Raw genomic sequence first — 13,722 nt, 5'->3', positions numbered from 1 at the left:
GTCCAGTACCAGTATGCTACAGACTGCTATATCGGTCCAGTACCAGTATGCTACAGACTGCTATATCGCTCCAGTACCAGTATGCTACAGACTGCTATATCGCTCCAGTACCAGTATGCTACAGACTGCTATATCGGTCCAGTATTACAGCACTAGTAAAGGCCCAGTGTACTACTTTTTCTGCAGCACCTTCAGCACCCCTTTTTCCAGCAGCTATGGGCACACTTAAATTAAGAGAGCATGATAAAGAATTGGGCTGCAGAGGAAGCACTTTCCCACCACATTTGTGTATCCTGGTTTGAGGCACCAACAACGTTTTACAATCAGGAAAAGTCACATCCTGAGAGAGATTGTTCATCTCTTTCATAATTGGGCGTAAATTACCCACAAGGGGCCTGTGTTTACACAATCTCTTGAGGTTTGGTTCGAAGTAATCCGTCACAGTACACCATGTGGTATAGCCTACTGGATATATTTTTGAACCCTTGTGTGAGAGACCAATCACTGGTGACAAGGGCGCCGCTCTTACATTTTGGCAGCGCTGCGATTGGCCGAAAGTTCCACTGGCGCCACGTGATTATTTAACCTATCCCACACTTGACAGGTCGTGTCCCCATACTTTGAAGGCCACCTGTAGCTGCGACTGATAGTCTTGTCGTGTGCCATTGGTACATATTTCGGGGGAATGTCTGCCCATGTGAGTTTGAGGGATAGCAGTTCATCGGAGGAGGACAGCCGACCGGAGCGAGAGAGGACGATGGATGGCCTCAAAACTCAAGTGACAAGACACCATCATCCCTTCAGTGTGGAGGCTATAATGTCGAGTAGAAAGATTCACAGTGAGTTTACAAGCAAACCCGACAATGTCTCTGTGGTTACATTTTCAAAGACGCAGAACTCTCCGTACCTGTGCAGAGAGAGCTACAGCCCTCCCGCGGGAATCCGAAAGCACTTTATCCCACTGTCGCCTGTGAAGTCAGAGTCCTCCGAGCCGGATGATTGTGCTCCCTGGGTTATGAGCCCAAGATTCTCTGCACAAACGCGTAAGTCATTTTTGGAGAAAATCTATGGTTTTTATGTAGACTAATCGGAATACATTTGGAAGGTGTAGTTCTCCTCACTATTTCCCATAACGTATTATTTTATATTTAGGGATAAAAAGTACAGTACATTATCAAACAGTTTTATCTCAGTCTCTTCATTCAAAGACTCAATCATGGACACTCTGACTGACAGTTGTGGCTGCTTTGCGTGATGTATTGTCGTCTCTACCTTCTTGCCCTTTGTGCTGTTGTCTGTGCCCAATAATGTTTGTACCATGTTTTGTGCTGCTACCATGTTGTTGTTATGTTGTGTTGCTACCATGCTGTGTTGTCATGTGTTGCTGCCTTGCTATGTTGTTGTCTTTAGGTCTCTCTTTATGTAGTGTTGTGTTGTCTCTCTTGTCGTGATGTGTGTTTTGTCCTATATATATATCCACTATATATATATGATATATATATATATATATATATATATATATATATATATATATATATATATATATAATCCATCATTGTAAAAAATAATTTGTTCTTATAACTGACATGCCTAGTTAAATAAAGGTTAAATAAAAAATATTGTAAAATACAAATCAATTAACATATAATTTGTATGTGTGCTGCCTGTCTCGTAAAATCCTATTGTATGGCAGACAAATTCAATTTATTTAACAGGGTGTAAACTAAAACACTTTATGCAAGTATTAACTTTGTCTTCTTTACTCTGAATATATCTGAATGTTTGTGTAGAAAATCCTTACCATAAAGTAAGAGTCTTGATATTCAATCTATTAGACCAATATGTGACAAATAAGTGTTAGGAAAATCATTTGGTTAGGCCTGGGTCTTTACAAAGTTACTTGAGTTAATAAAATGGTTTACTGTGGGTCTTGTAAGTTATACTGCTACAACCTCATCTTTCATTTGAAAACAATATTCAACCTTTTCCATTATTTATTTGGGATATTTAGATGTATTTCTATCTATCTTTTTGGAATATCAGGCAGGTCTTCAAACCCTTTAATTGAGTTTGTTCATGTGGTTTGTGTGTAATTGTCAGCATTGCTTTAAATGAATCAACAAATAATAGTCCTCCTCTCCCTTGACAGGAGTATGTGTATCCATTGCAATGTTTGACGTTTCCATTTAACAATGAACCACAACAAGCTTAGTAAGAAACAGTTGATTGGATCACATATTACATCACTTCAAAATCACTCTATTTTATGCAAAGAAAATGTTATATAGTCAATTCACTTGTACAGCACTTAGGGGAAATTAGTATGCCAACGTTTCAATTTCAGTTTAAAATTGCTATCGGCCCAACCAATACCTTTGGGTACACACACAATCAGTTCATACTGTATCTCTAACATTGTTCATTGATCTATCAGGAGATGTGATAATACTACATTAGGTACATGTTTTCTATCAGGATGATGTGATAATACTACATTAGGTACATGTTTTCTATCAGGATGATGTGATAATACTACATTAGGTACATGTTTTCTATCAGGATGATGTGATAATACTACATTAGGTACATGTTTTCTATCAGGATGATGTGATAATACTACATTAGGTACATGTTTTCTATCAGGATGATGTGATAATACTACATTAGGTACATGTTTTCTATCAGGATGATGTGATAATACTACATTAGGTACATGTTTTCTATCAGGATGATGTGATAATACTACATTAGGTACATGTTTTCTATCAGGATGATGTGATAATACTACATTAGTACATGTTTTCTATCAGGATGATGTTAATACCCATTAGGTACATGTTTTCTATCAGGATGATGTGATAATACTACATTAGGTACATGTTTTCTATCAGGATGTGTGATAATACTACATTAGGTACATTTACATTAGGTACATGTTTTCTATCAGGATGATGTGATAATACTACATTAGGTACATGTTTTCTATCAGGATGATGTGATAATACTACATTAGGTACATGTTTTCTATCAGGATGATGTGATAATACTACATTAGGTACATGTTTTCTATCAGGATGATGTGATAATACTACATTAGGTACATGTTTTCTATCAGGATGATGTGATAATACTACATTAGGTACATGTTTTCTATCTGTGACTTTTTTTCTATCAGGATGATGTGATAATACTACATTAGGTACATGTTTTCTATCAGGATGATGTGATAATACTACATTAGGTACATGTTTTCTATCAGGATGATGTGATAATACTACATTAGGTACATGTTTTCTATCAGGATGATGGATGATAATACTACATTAGGTACATGTATCAGGATGATGTGATAATACTATTAGGTACATGTTTTCTATCAGGATGATGTGATAATACTACATTAGGTACATGTTTTCTATCAGGATGATGTGATAATACTACATTAGGTACATGTTTTCTATCAGGATGATGTGATAATACTACATTAGGTACATGTTTTCTATCAGGATGATGTGATAATAACATTAGGTACATGTTTTCTATCAGGATGATGTGATAATACTACATTAGGTACATGTTTTCTATCAGGATGATGTGATAATACTACATTAGGTACATGTTTTCTATCAGGATGATGTGATAATACTACATTAGGTACATGTTTTCTATCAGGATGATGTGATAATACTACATTAGGTACATGTTTTCTATCAGGATGATGTGATAATACTACATTAGGTACATGTTTTCTATCAGGATGATGTGATAATACTACATTAGGTACATGTTTTCTATCAGGATGATGTGATAATACTACATTAGGTACATGTTTTCTATCAGGATGATGTGATAATACTACATTAGGTACATGTTTTCTATCAGGATGATGTGATAATACTACATTAGGTACATGTTTTCTATCAGGATGATGTGATAATACTATTAGACATGTTTTCTATCAGGATGATGTGATAATACTACATTAGGTACATGTTTTCTATCCATAATACTAATTAGGTACATGTTTTCTATCAGGATGATGTGATAATACTACATTAGGTACATGTTTTCTATCAGGATGATGTGATAATACTACATTAGGTACATGTTTTCTATCAGGATGATGTACATGTTTTTATAATACTAATTAGGTACATGTTTTCTATCTGATGTGATAATACTGTAATTAGGTACATGTTTTCTATCAGTGATGTGAAAACAATACACATTAGGTACATGTTTTCTATCAGGATGATGTGATAATACTACATTAGGTACATGTTTTCTATCAGGATGATGTGATAATACTACATTAGGTACATGTTTTCTATCAGGATGATGTGATAATACTACATTAGGTACATGTTTTCTCAGGATGATGTGATAATACTACATTAGGTACATGTTTTCTATTTAATGTGATAATCAACAAATAGTACATTCCTTCTATCAGGATGATGTGATAATACTTGATCAGGATGATGTGATAATACTACATTATGGGATATGTGATAATACATTAGTTTTCTATCAGGATGATGTGATAATACACATTAGGTACATGTTTTCTATCAGGATGATGTGATAATACTACATTAGGTACATGTTTTCTATCAGGATGATGTGATAATACTACATTAGGTACATGTTTTCTATCAGGATGATGTGATAATACTACATTAGGTACATGTTTTCTATCAGGATGATGTGATAATACTACATTAGGTACATGTTTTCTATCAGGATGATGTGATAATACTACATTAGGTACATGTTTTCTATCAGGATGATCAGTGATAATACTACATTAGGTACATGTTTTCTATCAGGATGATGTGATAATACATTAGGTACATGTTTTCTATCAGGATGATGTGATAATACTACATTAGGTACATGTTTTCTATCAGGATGATGTGATAATACTACATTAGGTACATGTTTTCTATCAGGATGATGTGATATACTACATTAGGTACATGTTTTCTATCAGGATGATGTGATAATACTACATTAGGTACATGTTTTCTATCAGGATGATGTGATAATACTACATTAGGTACATGTTTTCTATCAGGATGATGTGATAATACTACATTAGGTACATGTTTTCTATCAGGATGATGTGATAATACTTTAGGTACATGTTTTCTATCAGGATGATGTGATAATACTACATTAGGTACATGTTTTCTATCAGGATGATGTGATAATACTACATTAGGTACAGGATGATTGATAATACTTAGGTACATGTTTTCTATCAGATGATGTGATAATACTACATTAGGTACATGTTTTCTATCAGGATGATGTGATAATACTACATTAGGTACATGTTTTCTATCAGGATGATGTGATAATACTACATTAGGTACATGTTTTCTATCAGGATGATGTGATAATACTACATTAGGTACATGTTTTCTATCAGGATGATGTGATAATACTATACATGTTTTCTATCAGGATGATGATGTGATAATACTACATTAGGTACATGTTTTCTATCAGGATGATGTGATAATACTACATTAGGTACATGTTTTCTATCAGGATGATGTGATAATACTACATTAGGTACATGTTTTCTATCAGGATGATGTGATAATACTACATTAGGTACATGTTTTCTATCAGGATGATGTGATAATACTACATTAGGTACATGTTTTCTATCAGGATGATGTGATAATACTACATTAGGTACATGTTTTCTATCAGGATGATGTGATAATACTACATTAGGTACATGTTTTCTATCAGGATGATGTGATAATACTACATTAGGTACATGTTTTCTATCAGGATGATGTGATAATACTACATTAGGTACATGTTTTCTATCAGGATGATGTGATAATACTACATTAGGTACATGTTTTCTATCAGGATGATGTGATAATACTACATTAGGTACATGTTTTCTATCAGGATGATGTGATAATACTACATTAGGTACATGTTTTCTATCAGGATGATGTGATAATACTACATTAGGTACATGTTTTCTATCAGGATGATGTGATAATACTACATTAGGTACATGTTTTCTATCAGGATGATGTGATAATACTACATTAGGTACATGTTTTCTATCAGGATGATGTGATAATACTACATTAGGTACATGTTTTCTATCAGGATGATGTGATAATACTACATTAGGTACATGTTTTCTATCAGGATGATGTGATAATACTACATTAGGTACATGTTTTCTATCAGGATGATGTGATAATACTACATTAGGTACATGTTTTCTATCAGGATGATGTGATAATACTACATTAGGTACATGTTTTCTATCAGGATGATGTGATAATACTACATTAGGTACATGTTTTCTATCAGGATGATGTGATAATACTACATTAGGTACATGTTTTCTATCAGGATGATGTGATAATACTACATTAGGTACATTAGGTTTTTTCTATCAGGATGATGTGATAATACTACATTAGGTACATGTTTTCTATCAGGATGATGTGATAATACTACATTAGGTACATGTTTTCTATCAGGATGATGTGATAATACTACATTAGGTACATGTTTTCTATCAGGATGATGTGATAATACTACATTAGGTACATGTTTTCTATCAGGATGATGTGATAATACTACATTAGGTACATGTTTTCTATCAGGATGATGTGATAATACTACATTAGGTACATGTTTTCTATCAGGATGATGTGATAATACTACATTAGGTACATGTTTTCTATCAGGATGATGTGATAATACTACATTAGGTACATGTTTTCTATCAGGATGATGTGATAATACTACATTAGGTACATGTTTTCTATCAGGATGATGTGATAATACTACATTAGGTACATGTTTTCTATCAGGATGATGTGATAATACTACATTAGGTACATGTTTTCTATCAGGATGATGTGATAATACTACATTAGGTACATGTTTTCTATCAGGATGATGTGATAATACTACATTAGGTACATGTTTTCTATCAGGATGATGTGATAATACTACATTAGGTACATGTTTTCTATCAGGATGATGTGATAATACTACATTAGGTACATGTTTTCTATCAGGATGATGTGATAATACTACATTAGGTACATGTTTTCTATCAGGATGATGTGATAATACTACATTAGGTACATGTTTTCTATCAGGATGATGTGATAATACTACATTAGGTACATGTTTTCTATCAGGATGATGTGATAATACTACATTAGGTACATGTTTTCTATCAGGATGATGTGATAATATGTGATACATTAGGTACATGTTTTCTATCAGGATGATGTGATAATACTACATTAGGTACATGTTTTCTATCAGGATGATGTGATAATACTACATTAGGTACATGTTTTCTATCAGGATGATGTGATAATACTACATTAGGTACATGTTTTCTATCAGGATGATGTGATAATACTACATTAGGTACATGTTTTCTATCAGGATGATGTGATAATACTACATTAGGTACATGTTTTCTATCAGGATGATGTGATAATACTACATTAGGTACATGTTTTCTATCAGGATGATGTGATAATACATTAGGTACATGTTTTCTATCAGGATGATGTGATAATACTACATTAGGTACATGTTTTCTATCAGGATGATGTGATAATACTACATTAGGTACATGTTTTCTATCAGGATGATGTGATAATACTACATTAGGTACATGTTTTCTATCAGGATGATGTGATAATACTACATTAGGTACATGTTTTCTATCAGGATGATGTGATAATACTACATTAGGTACATGTTTTCTATCAGGATGATGTGATAATACTACATTAGGTACATGTTTTCTATCAGGATGATGTGATAATACTACATTAGGTACATGTTTTCTATCAGGATGATGTGATAATACTACATTAGGTACATGTTTTCTATCAGGATGATGTGATAATACTACATTAGGTACATGTTTTCTATCAGGATGATGTGATAATACTACATTAGGTACATGTTTTCTATCAGGATGATGTGATAATACTACATTAGGTACATGTTTTCTATCAGGATGATGTGATAATACTACATTAGGTACATGTTTTCTATCAGGATGATGTGATAATACTACATTAGGTACATGTTTTCTATCAGGATGATGTGATAATACTACATTAGGTACATGTTTTCTATCAGGATGATGTGATAATACTACATTAGGTACATGTTTTCTATCAGGATGATGTGATAATACTACATTAGGTACATGTTTTCTATCAGGATGATGTGATAATACTACATTAGGTACATGTTTTCTATCAGGATGATGTGATAATACTACATTAGGTACATGTTTTCTATCAGGATGATGTGATAATACTACATTAGGTACATGTTTTCTATCAGGATGATGTGATAATACTACATTAGGTACATGTTTTCTATCAGGATGATGTGATAATACTACATTAGGTACATGTTTTCTATCAGGATGATGTGATAATACTACATTAGGTACATGTTTTCTATCAGGATGATGTGATAATACTACATTAGGTACATGTTTTCTATCAGGATGATGTGATAATACTACATTAGGTACATGTTTTCTATCAGGATGATGTGATAATACTACATTAGGTACATGTTTTCTATCAGGATGATGTGATAATACTACATTAGGTACATGTTTTCTATCAGGATGATGTGATAATACTACATTAGGTACATGTTTTCTATCAGGATGATGTGATAATACTACATTAGGTACATGTTTTCTATCAGGATGATGTGATAATACTACATTAGGTACATGTTTTCTATCAGGATGATGTGATAATACTACATTAGGTACATGTTTTCTATCAGGATGATGTGATAATACTACATTAGGTACATGTTTTCTATCAGGATGATGTGATAATACTACATTAGGGACATGTTTTCTATCAGGATGATGTGATAATACTACATTAGGTACATGTTTTCTATCAGGATGATGTGATAATACTACATTAGGTACATGTTTTCTATCAGGATGATGTGATAATACTACATTAGGTACATGTTTTCTATCAGGATGATGTGATAATACTACATTAGGGACATGTTTTCTATCAGGATCAGGACACAGTATTTACTTTGTCACTCAAGTAGCTTATCCATGTGTTAAATTAAATCAGCATTGGCTCTGAACCTCTCTCTCCCTCTCTCTGTCTCGCTCTCTGTCTCTCCAGGGCAGGTAAGTCCTACCTGTCCGCTGCGGAAGCACAAGACCAACAGAAAGCCTCGTACTCCCTTCACCACCTCCCAGCTGCTGTCTCTGGAGCGTAAGTTCCGTCAGAAGCAGTACCTGTCTATTGCTGAGCGGGCCGAGTTCTCCAGCTTTCTGACCTTGACTGAGACCCAGGTCAAGATTTGGTTCCAGAACCGCCGGGCTAAGGCCAAGAGACTACAGGAGGCCGAGCTGGAGAAGCTCAAAATGGCTGCCAAACCCGCGATGCACCAGGGCTTTACGTTACCCATGCCTCTGGGAGCACAGCTCCACACAGCCGTCTCCCTCTATGGACAGTCCTACCCCTACCACCGTCCCATGCTGCCCCTCTCACCTATGGGGTTGTACGCTACACCTCTGGGATACAGCATGTATCATCTGTCAGGATGATGGATAGGAATATACGCCTCTGCTCGCTGGACTATTCTGTTCATATTAGTCTTTGACACGTGGACACAACTCCTTTTTTAAATACTATCTTTAACTCCTTGCTATGAAACAACACTGAAATGTCGTTTTTTTTTTTTTTTTACACCTGAAGATACAGCGCCTCAATCACGAAAGAGCCTTAAAGACTTAAATGAATTGTTTTCTGGTGTCTTGTTTTTCTTCTGCTGATTTGGATTTCAAGGCCAAATTAACTAGTGGTTCTGTTTTACTTGATGTAATATATTCCAATGCAAATGTTTATCCAATTGCCTCTGATATTGACAACATGTAGTTCAATTACTTCCATTCCACTTGTCATCTAGCTAGCATAGATGATTCAACTAAGGCCCATAATTCTGTGTGGATCCAAACTTCAGGACTGTCTCATTTTACCTCTACTTGATGACAGACAAGTTTGATTTCCGACTGCTTTCATCCCATACCAAAGTCTAATAAATTAGTTGTGGGAACTGTTGTCTTTTTTTTTCATAAACTCAACTAATTCAAATGTGTTGCTATTTTTACGTTAGGTTTGACTGTAGCAACACATTCTATTCACCACTTCTGTTCTGTCAGGCATTTGTAGTCTTCGATTCATTTGTGTATACTTATTTATTTTGCTTTCACTCTAAACTTTTAATACTGGAAATGAATTGATTGAGTGATTCATGTTTCGTATTTATAACATGTAGCTCAAATGTGGCAAAAGTTTATACTTTTTAATCTTTCATCTAAATGTTCCTTTGGAAGGAGCTATACTATGCAGTTTTATAAATACTTTTTAATCTTTCATCTAAATGTTCCTTTGGAAGGAGCTATACTATGCAGTTTTATAAATACTTTTTAATTTGGTTATGTATGTCATTCACAAGGATCAAATTAAAAACGTTTAAAACATATGTTTTCTTCTTGAGATATTATGTAAGTCAGAATATGTTGTTACGTATCTACGGCTGTGCTATCTAAGCCTTTGAAATTGAACATGACCTACATTTTCCACAGACACAGCTGATGTGTGGTATGGTAACATGGTTGATAATGTTTATGTCAATATTTGACAACCCTCAACTGTAAGCACACAAAAGTGAGATTTCCAGATATTATAAAACTGTTGTAAACCATATCAGTGAATGTCATTTTAAAACAATGTTTCATTAAGTTGTCATGGATTTTGCAGTGTTATGCTTCCAGTACGTAATATAATTATTTAATTTCATGTGAAATTGTGTTAATGTCAATTGAAATTGAGAAATGCAGAGCCCCAAACCATAGCATCTAAACTATACCACCTTCCCTCATCTCAGACCTTCACATTCTGAAAGCAGTAACTTCAGCAAGAATCTGTGGAACGATAAGTAGAGCTGTACCTGTGTCTCAAACACTGTCGTGCGTCATACTTTTGGGTTATTTCAATGACAAAAGTTGTTAAGCTACTAAGATTGAAACATGCCAGGTTTTAAGATCGCAGTAGTATTATTTCCCGAGCAGCATTCTTGGGACTAATTAACCTTAATGCTATTGTTGTTGGGTTTTTTTGTCAACTGTGTCCGGCTTCTACAACACTTCTGCTTGTGTGAAACACCATTGGTTTGGAAAGCCAGATTTGTCATGTTTTATGGTCCTCCTTCCGTCCTGGTTAGATCATTCATCAGGACCCTAACCCTATAAAGGTAGCTGCATTTGTGGCACTTGTAATAGCTGCTTACAACTTCCGTGTGACTTTGATGTAATGAGGAAATCATTTCTAGGCAGCAGTCTATTTATGAGCTTCCCTTTAATCAAAACAAGGCAGCGAGGCGAACCCTCGGCGCAGTCAAGCAATCAGCTTAATGAACAGCAGATTGGCAGAGATGTTCAAGGATCTATTTGGAAATGTCAGGTTGAGGCTATATTACTTGAGGGAGAAGTTCTTTATCTATTGAAACAATGTTCTATATTTGTGCTAAAATAAATGGTTTCACCGTTATTGTGATTTTGTTTTTGTGATGGCATGCTCTTTTGACCTTCAAGGCATTCATTAAAGAGGCCAAATATTTTATTAGATTGATTCTGATTTTAAATAAACAAACATATTTATAACAAGAAGCAAAATACAGAGAAATCATTATGTCAATGTGTTGTTACACCACTCTAGAGCCAGAGGATATCAGTGGTGTAAAGTACTTAAGTAAAAATACTTAGTTTAGTTTTTTGGGGGGTATCTGTACTTTGCTATTTATATTTTTGACACCTTTCACATTCCTTAAGATAATAATGTACTTTTTACTCCATACATTTTCCCTGACACCCAAAATGACTTGTTATATTTAGAATGCTTAGCAGAACAGAAAATTGGTCAAATTCACACACTTATCAAGAGAACATCCCTGGTTGTGCCTACTGCCTCTGATCTGGCGGACTCACTACAGACGTGCTTCGTTTGTAAATTATGTCTCAGTGTTGGTAGTGTGCCGCTGGCTATTCGTAAATAAAATAAAATACAAAAATGGTGTAGTCTAGTCATTGAAATTATTTATACTTTAACTTTTAGATTTTAATACTTAAGTACATTTTTGCAATTACATTTACTTTTGATACTTATAAGTATATTTTAAACCAAATAATTTTAGACTTTTACTCAAGTAGACTTTCACTTTTACTCAAGTAGACTTTCACTTTTACTAATTTTCTATTAAGGGTATCTTTACTTTTACTAAAGTATGACAATTGGGTACTTTTTCCACCACTGGAGGATATGACCTTTGAGTGTTTGGGAAAATGTAATTCAACCACGGAGAGGATCTGTGTCAGATACCTCCTCTAGTGGTACTGTTGGATATAGCACCTTGGGAACAAACTGCTGAGGAGTTCAGGGCCAAGGTTCTCGGTAGGTGGTGCTATGATTACAATCTAAAACTGTAAATTAAGAATGGCAACAAATACACCAACACATTTACACTCACATACTTTGCATTTGAATGTAATGATTTGTAATGTAATGTTATGTATTTTAATGTAATGTTTTGTAATGTAATGTTTTTTTTTAGTTTAAAAAATAAATAATTACCCCCTTTTTCTCCCCAATTTCATGGTATCCAATTGTTTAGTAGCTACTATCTTGTCTCATCGATACAACTCCCGTACGGGCTCGGGAGAGACGGAGGTCGAAAGTCATGCGTCCTTCAATACACAACCCAACCAAGCCGCACTGCTTCTTAACATAGCGCGCATCCAACCCGGAAGCCAGCCGCAACCAATGTGTTGGAGGAAACACCTTGCACCTGGCAACCTTGGTTAGCGTGCACTGTGCCCGGACCACCACAGGAGTCGCTGGTGCACGATATATATCCCTACCGGCCAAGCCCTCCCTAACCCGGATGACGCTAGGCCAATTGTGCGTCGCCCCACGGACCTCCTGGTCGGTTGCGACAGAGCCTGGGCGCGAACCCAGAGACTCTGGGCCCTTAACCACTGCGCCACCCGGGAGGCCTTGTAATGTATTGTAATGTAATGTAATGTGTGTACAAATTGTGGACCACCAGTTGTATTCTAGATTATTCTGATCACATGTTTAATTTATAAGATCATGTTTAGTCAGAGATTTGTATTGTAAAAGAACATTTTGAAGTGTGCATTGGCCATTGCCTTCTGTTTGTTTTCACAAGGACTTGATGAGCCCATTTCTTCCTCTTGGCCAAGGACCTCAGGAAGCTGCAAGCCAAGCAATGGGGACACAGGGGTGTAATCTGTTTTTTAATTTATATTGTGTAATGAGTAAGAGGCAAGGAACAGAGAGGAACAGATAGTAGCAGAGAGGAACAGAGAGGAGCAGAGCTTGTATTTGTTTGAACATCACATTCTGATGACCAAACAATGGGGCCTGGGAACATGGAAAATATAATGGATCAATCCCTTGTGTTGCCATGTCCATTGATTGTTGTCTTTCTGTTACAGGTTTTAGTTGGTTCCACCACTGGAGAAAGAGAGGCAGTCTGTTTAGCAAATGAGTGGCTACATTGATTTTCCACCAAGGGATTGTGTTGGCTCCTGGGAGTATGTTACTTACATTA

General features: G+C 35.1%; 1 protein-coding gene across 1 annotated transcript; it reads left to right on the top strand.

The window, feature by feature from the left end:
• The first annotated feature begins 587 nt into the window (after nucleotides 1–587).
• Nucleotides 588–11,639, top strand: LOC135550987 (homeobox protein MSX-2-like). Its single transcript, XM_064982328.1, has 2 exons — nucleotides 588–1,043; nucleotides 9,207–11,639. The coding sequence occupies exons 1-2, from the start codon at nucleotides 686–688 to the stop codon at nucleotides 9,632–9,634; spliced, it is 786 nt and encodes a 261-aa protein (XP_064838400.1). The 5' UTR covers nucleotides 588–685; the 3' UTR covers nucleotides 9,635–11,639.
• The last annotated feature ends 2,083 nt before the right edge of the window (nucleotides 11,640–13,722 follow it).

Source organism: Oncorhynchus masou, chromosome 12 (assembly GCF_036934945.1).
Source record: "Oncorhynchus masou masou isolate Uvic2021 chromosome 12, UVic_Omas_1.1, whole genome shotgun sequence".
Lineage (NCBI taxonomy): Eukaryota > Metazoa > Chordata > Actinopteri > Salmoniformes > Salmonidae > Oncorhynchus > Oncorhynchus masou.
Note: the sequence above shows the minus strand (reverse complement) of the source record. Positions and strands in the feature narration are given on the sequence as shown.

What these genes read in the sequence shown, in the direction of transcription:
- LOC135550987 (XM_064982328.1), top strand. Translation starts at nt 686, where the DNA reads ATGTCTGCCCATGTGAGTTTGAGGGATAGCAGTTCATCGGAGGAGGAC. An exon ending in AAGATTCTCTGCACAAACGC is followed by an intron (nt 1,044 to 9,206) that starts GTAAGTCATTTT and finishes CTGTCTCTCCAG; the next exon opens with GGCAGGTAAGTCCTACCTGT.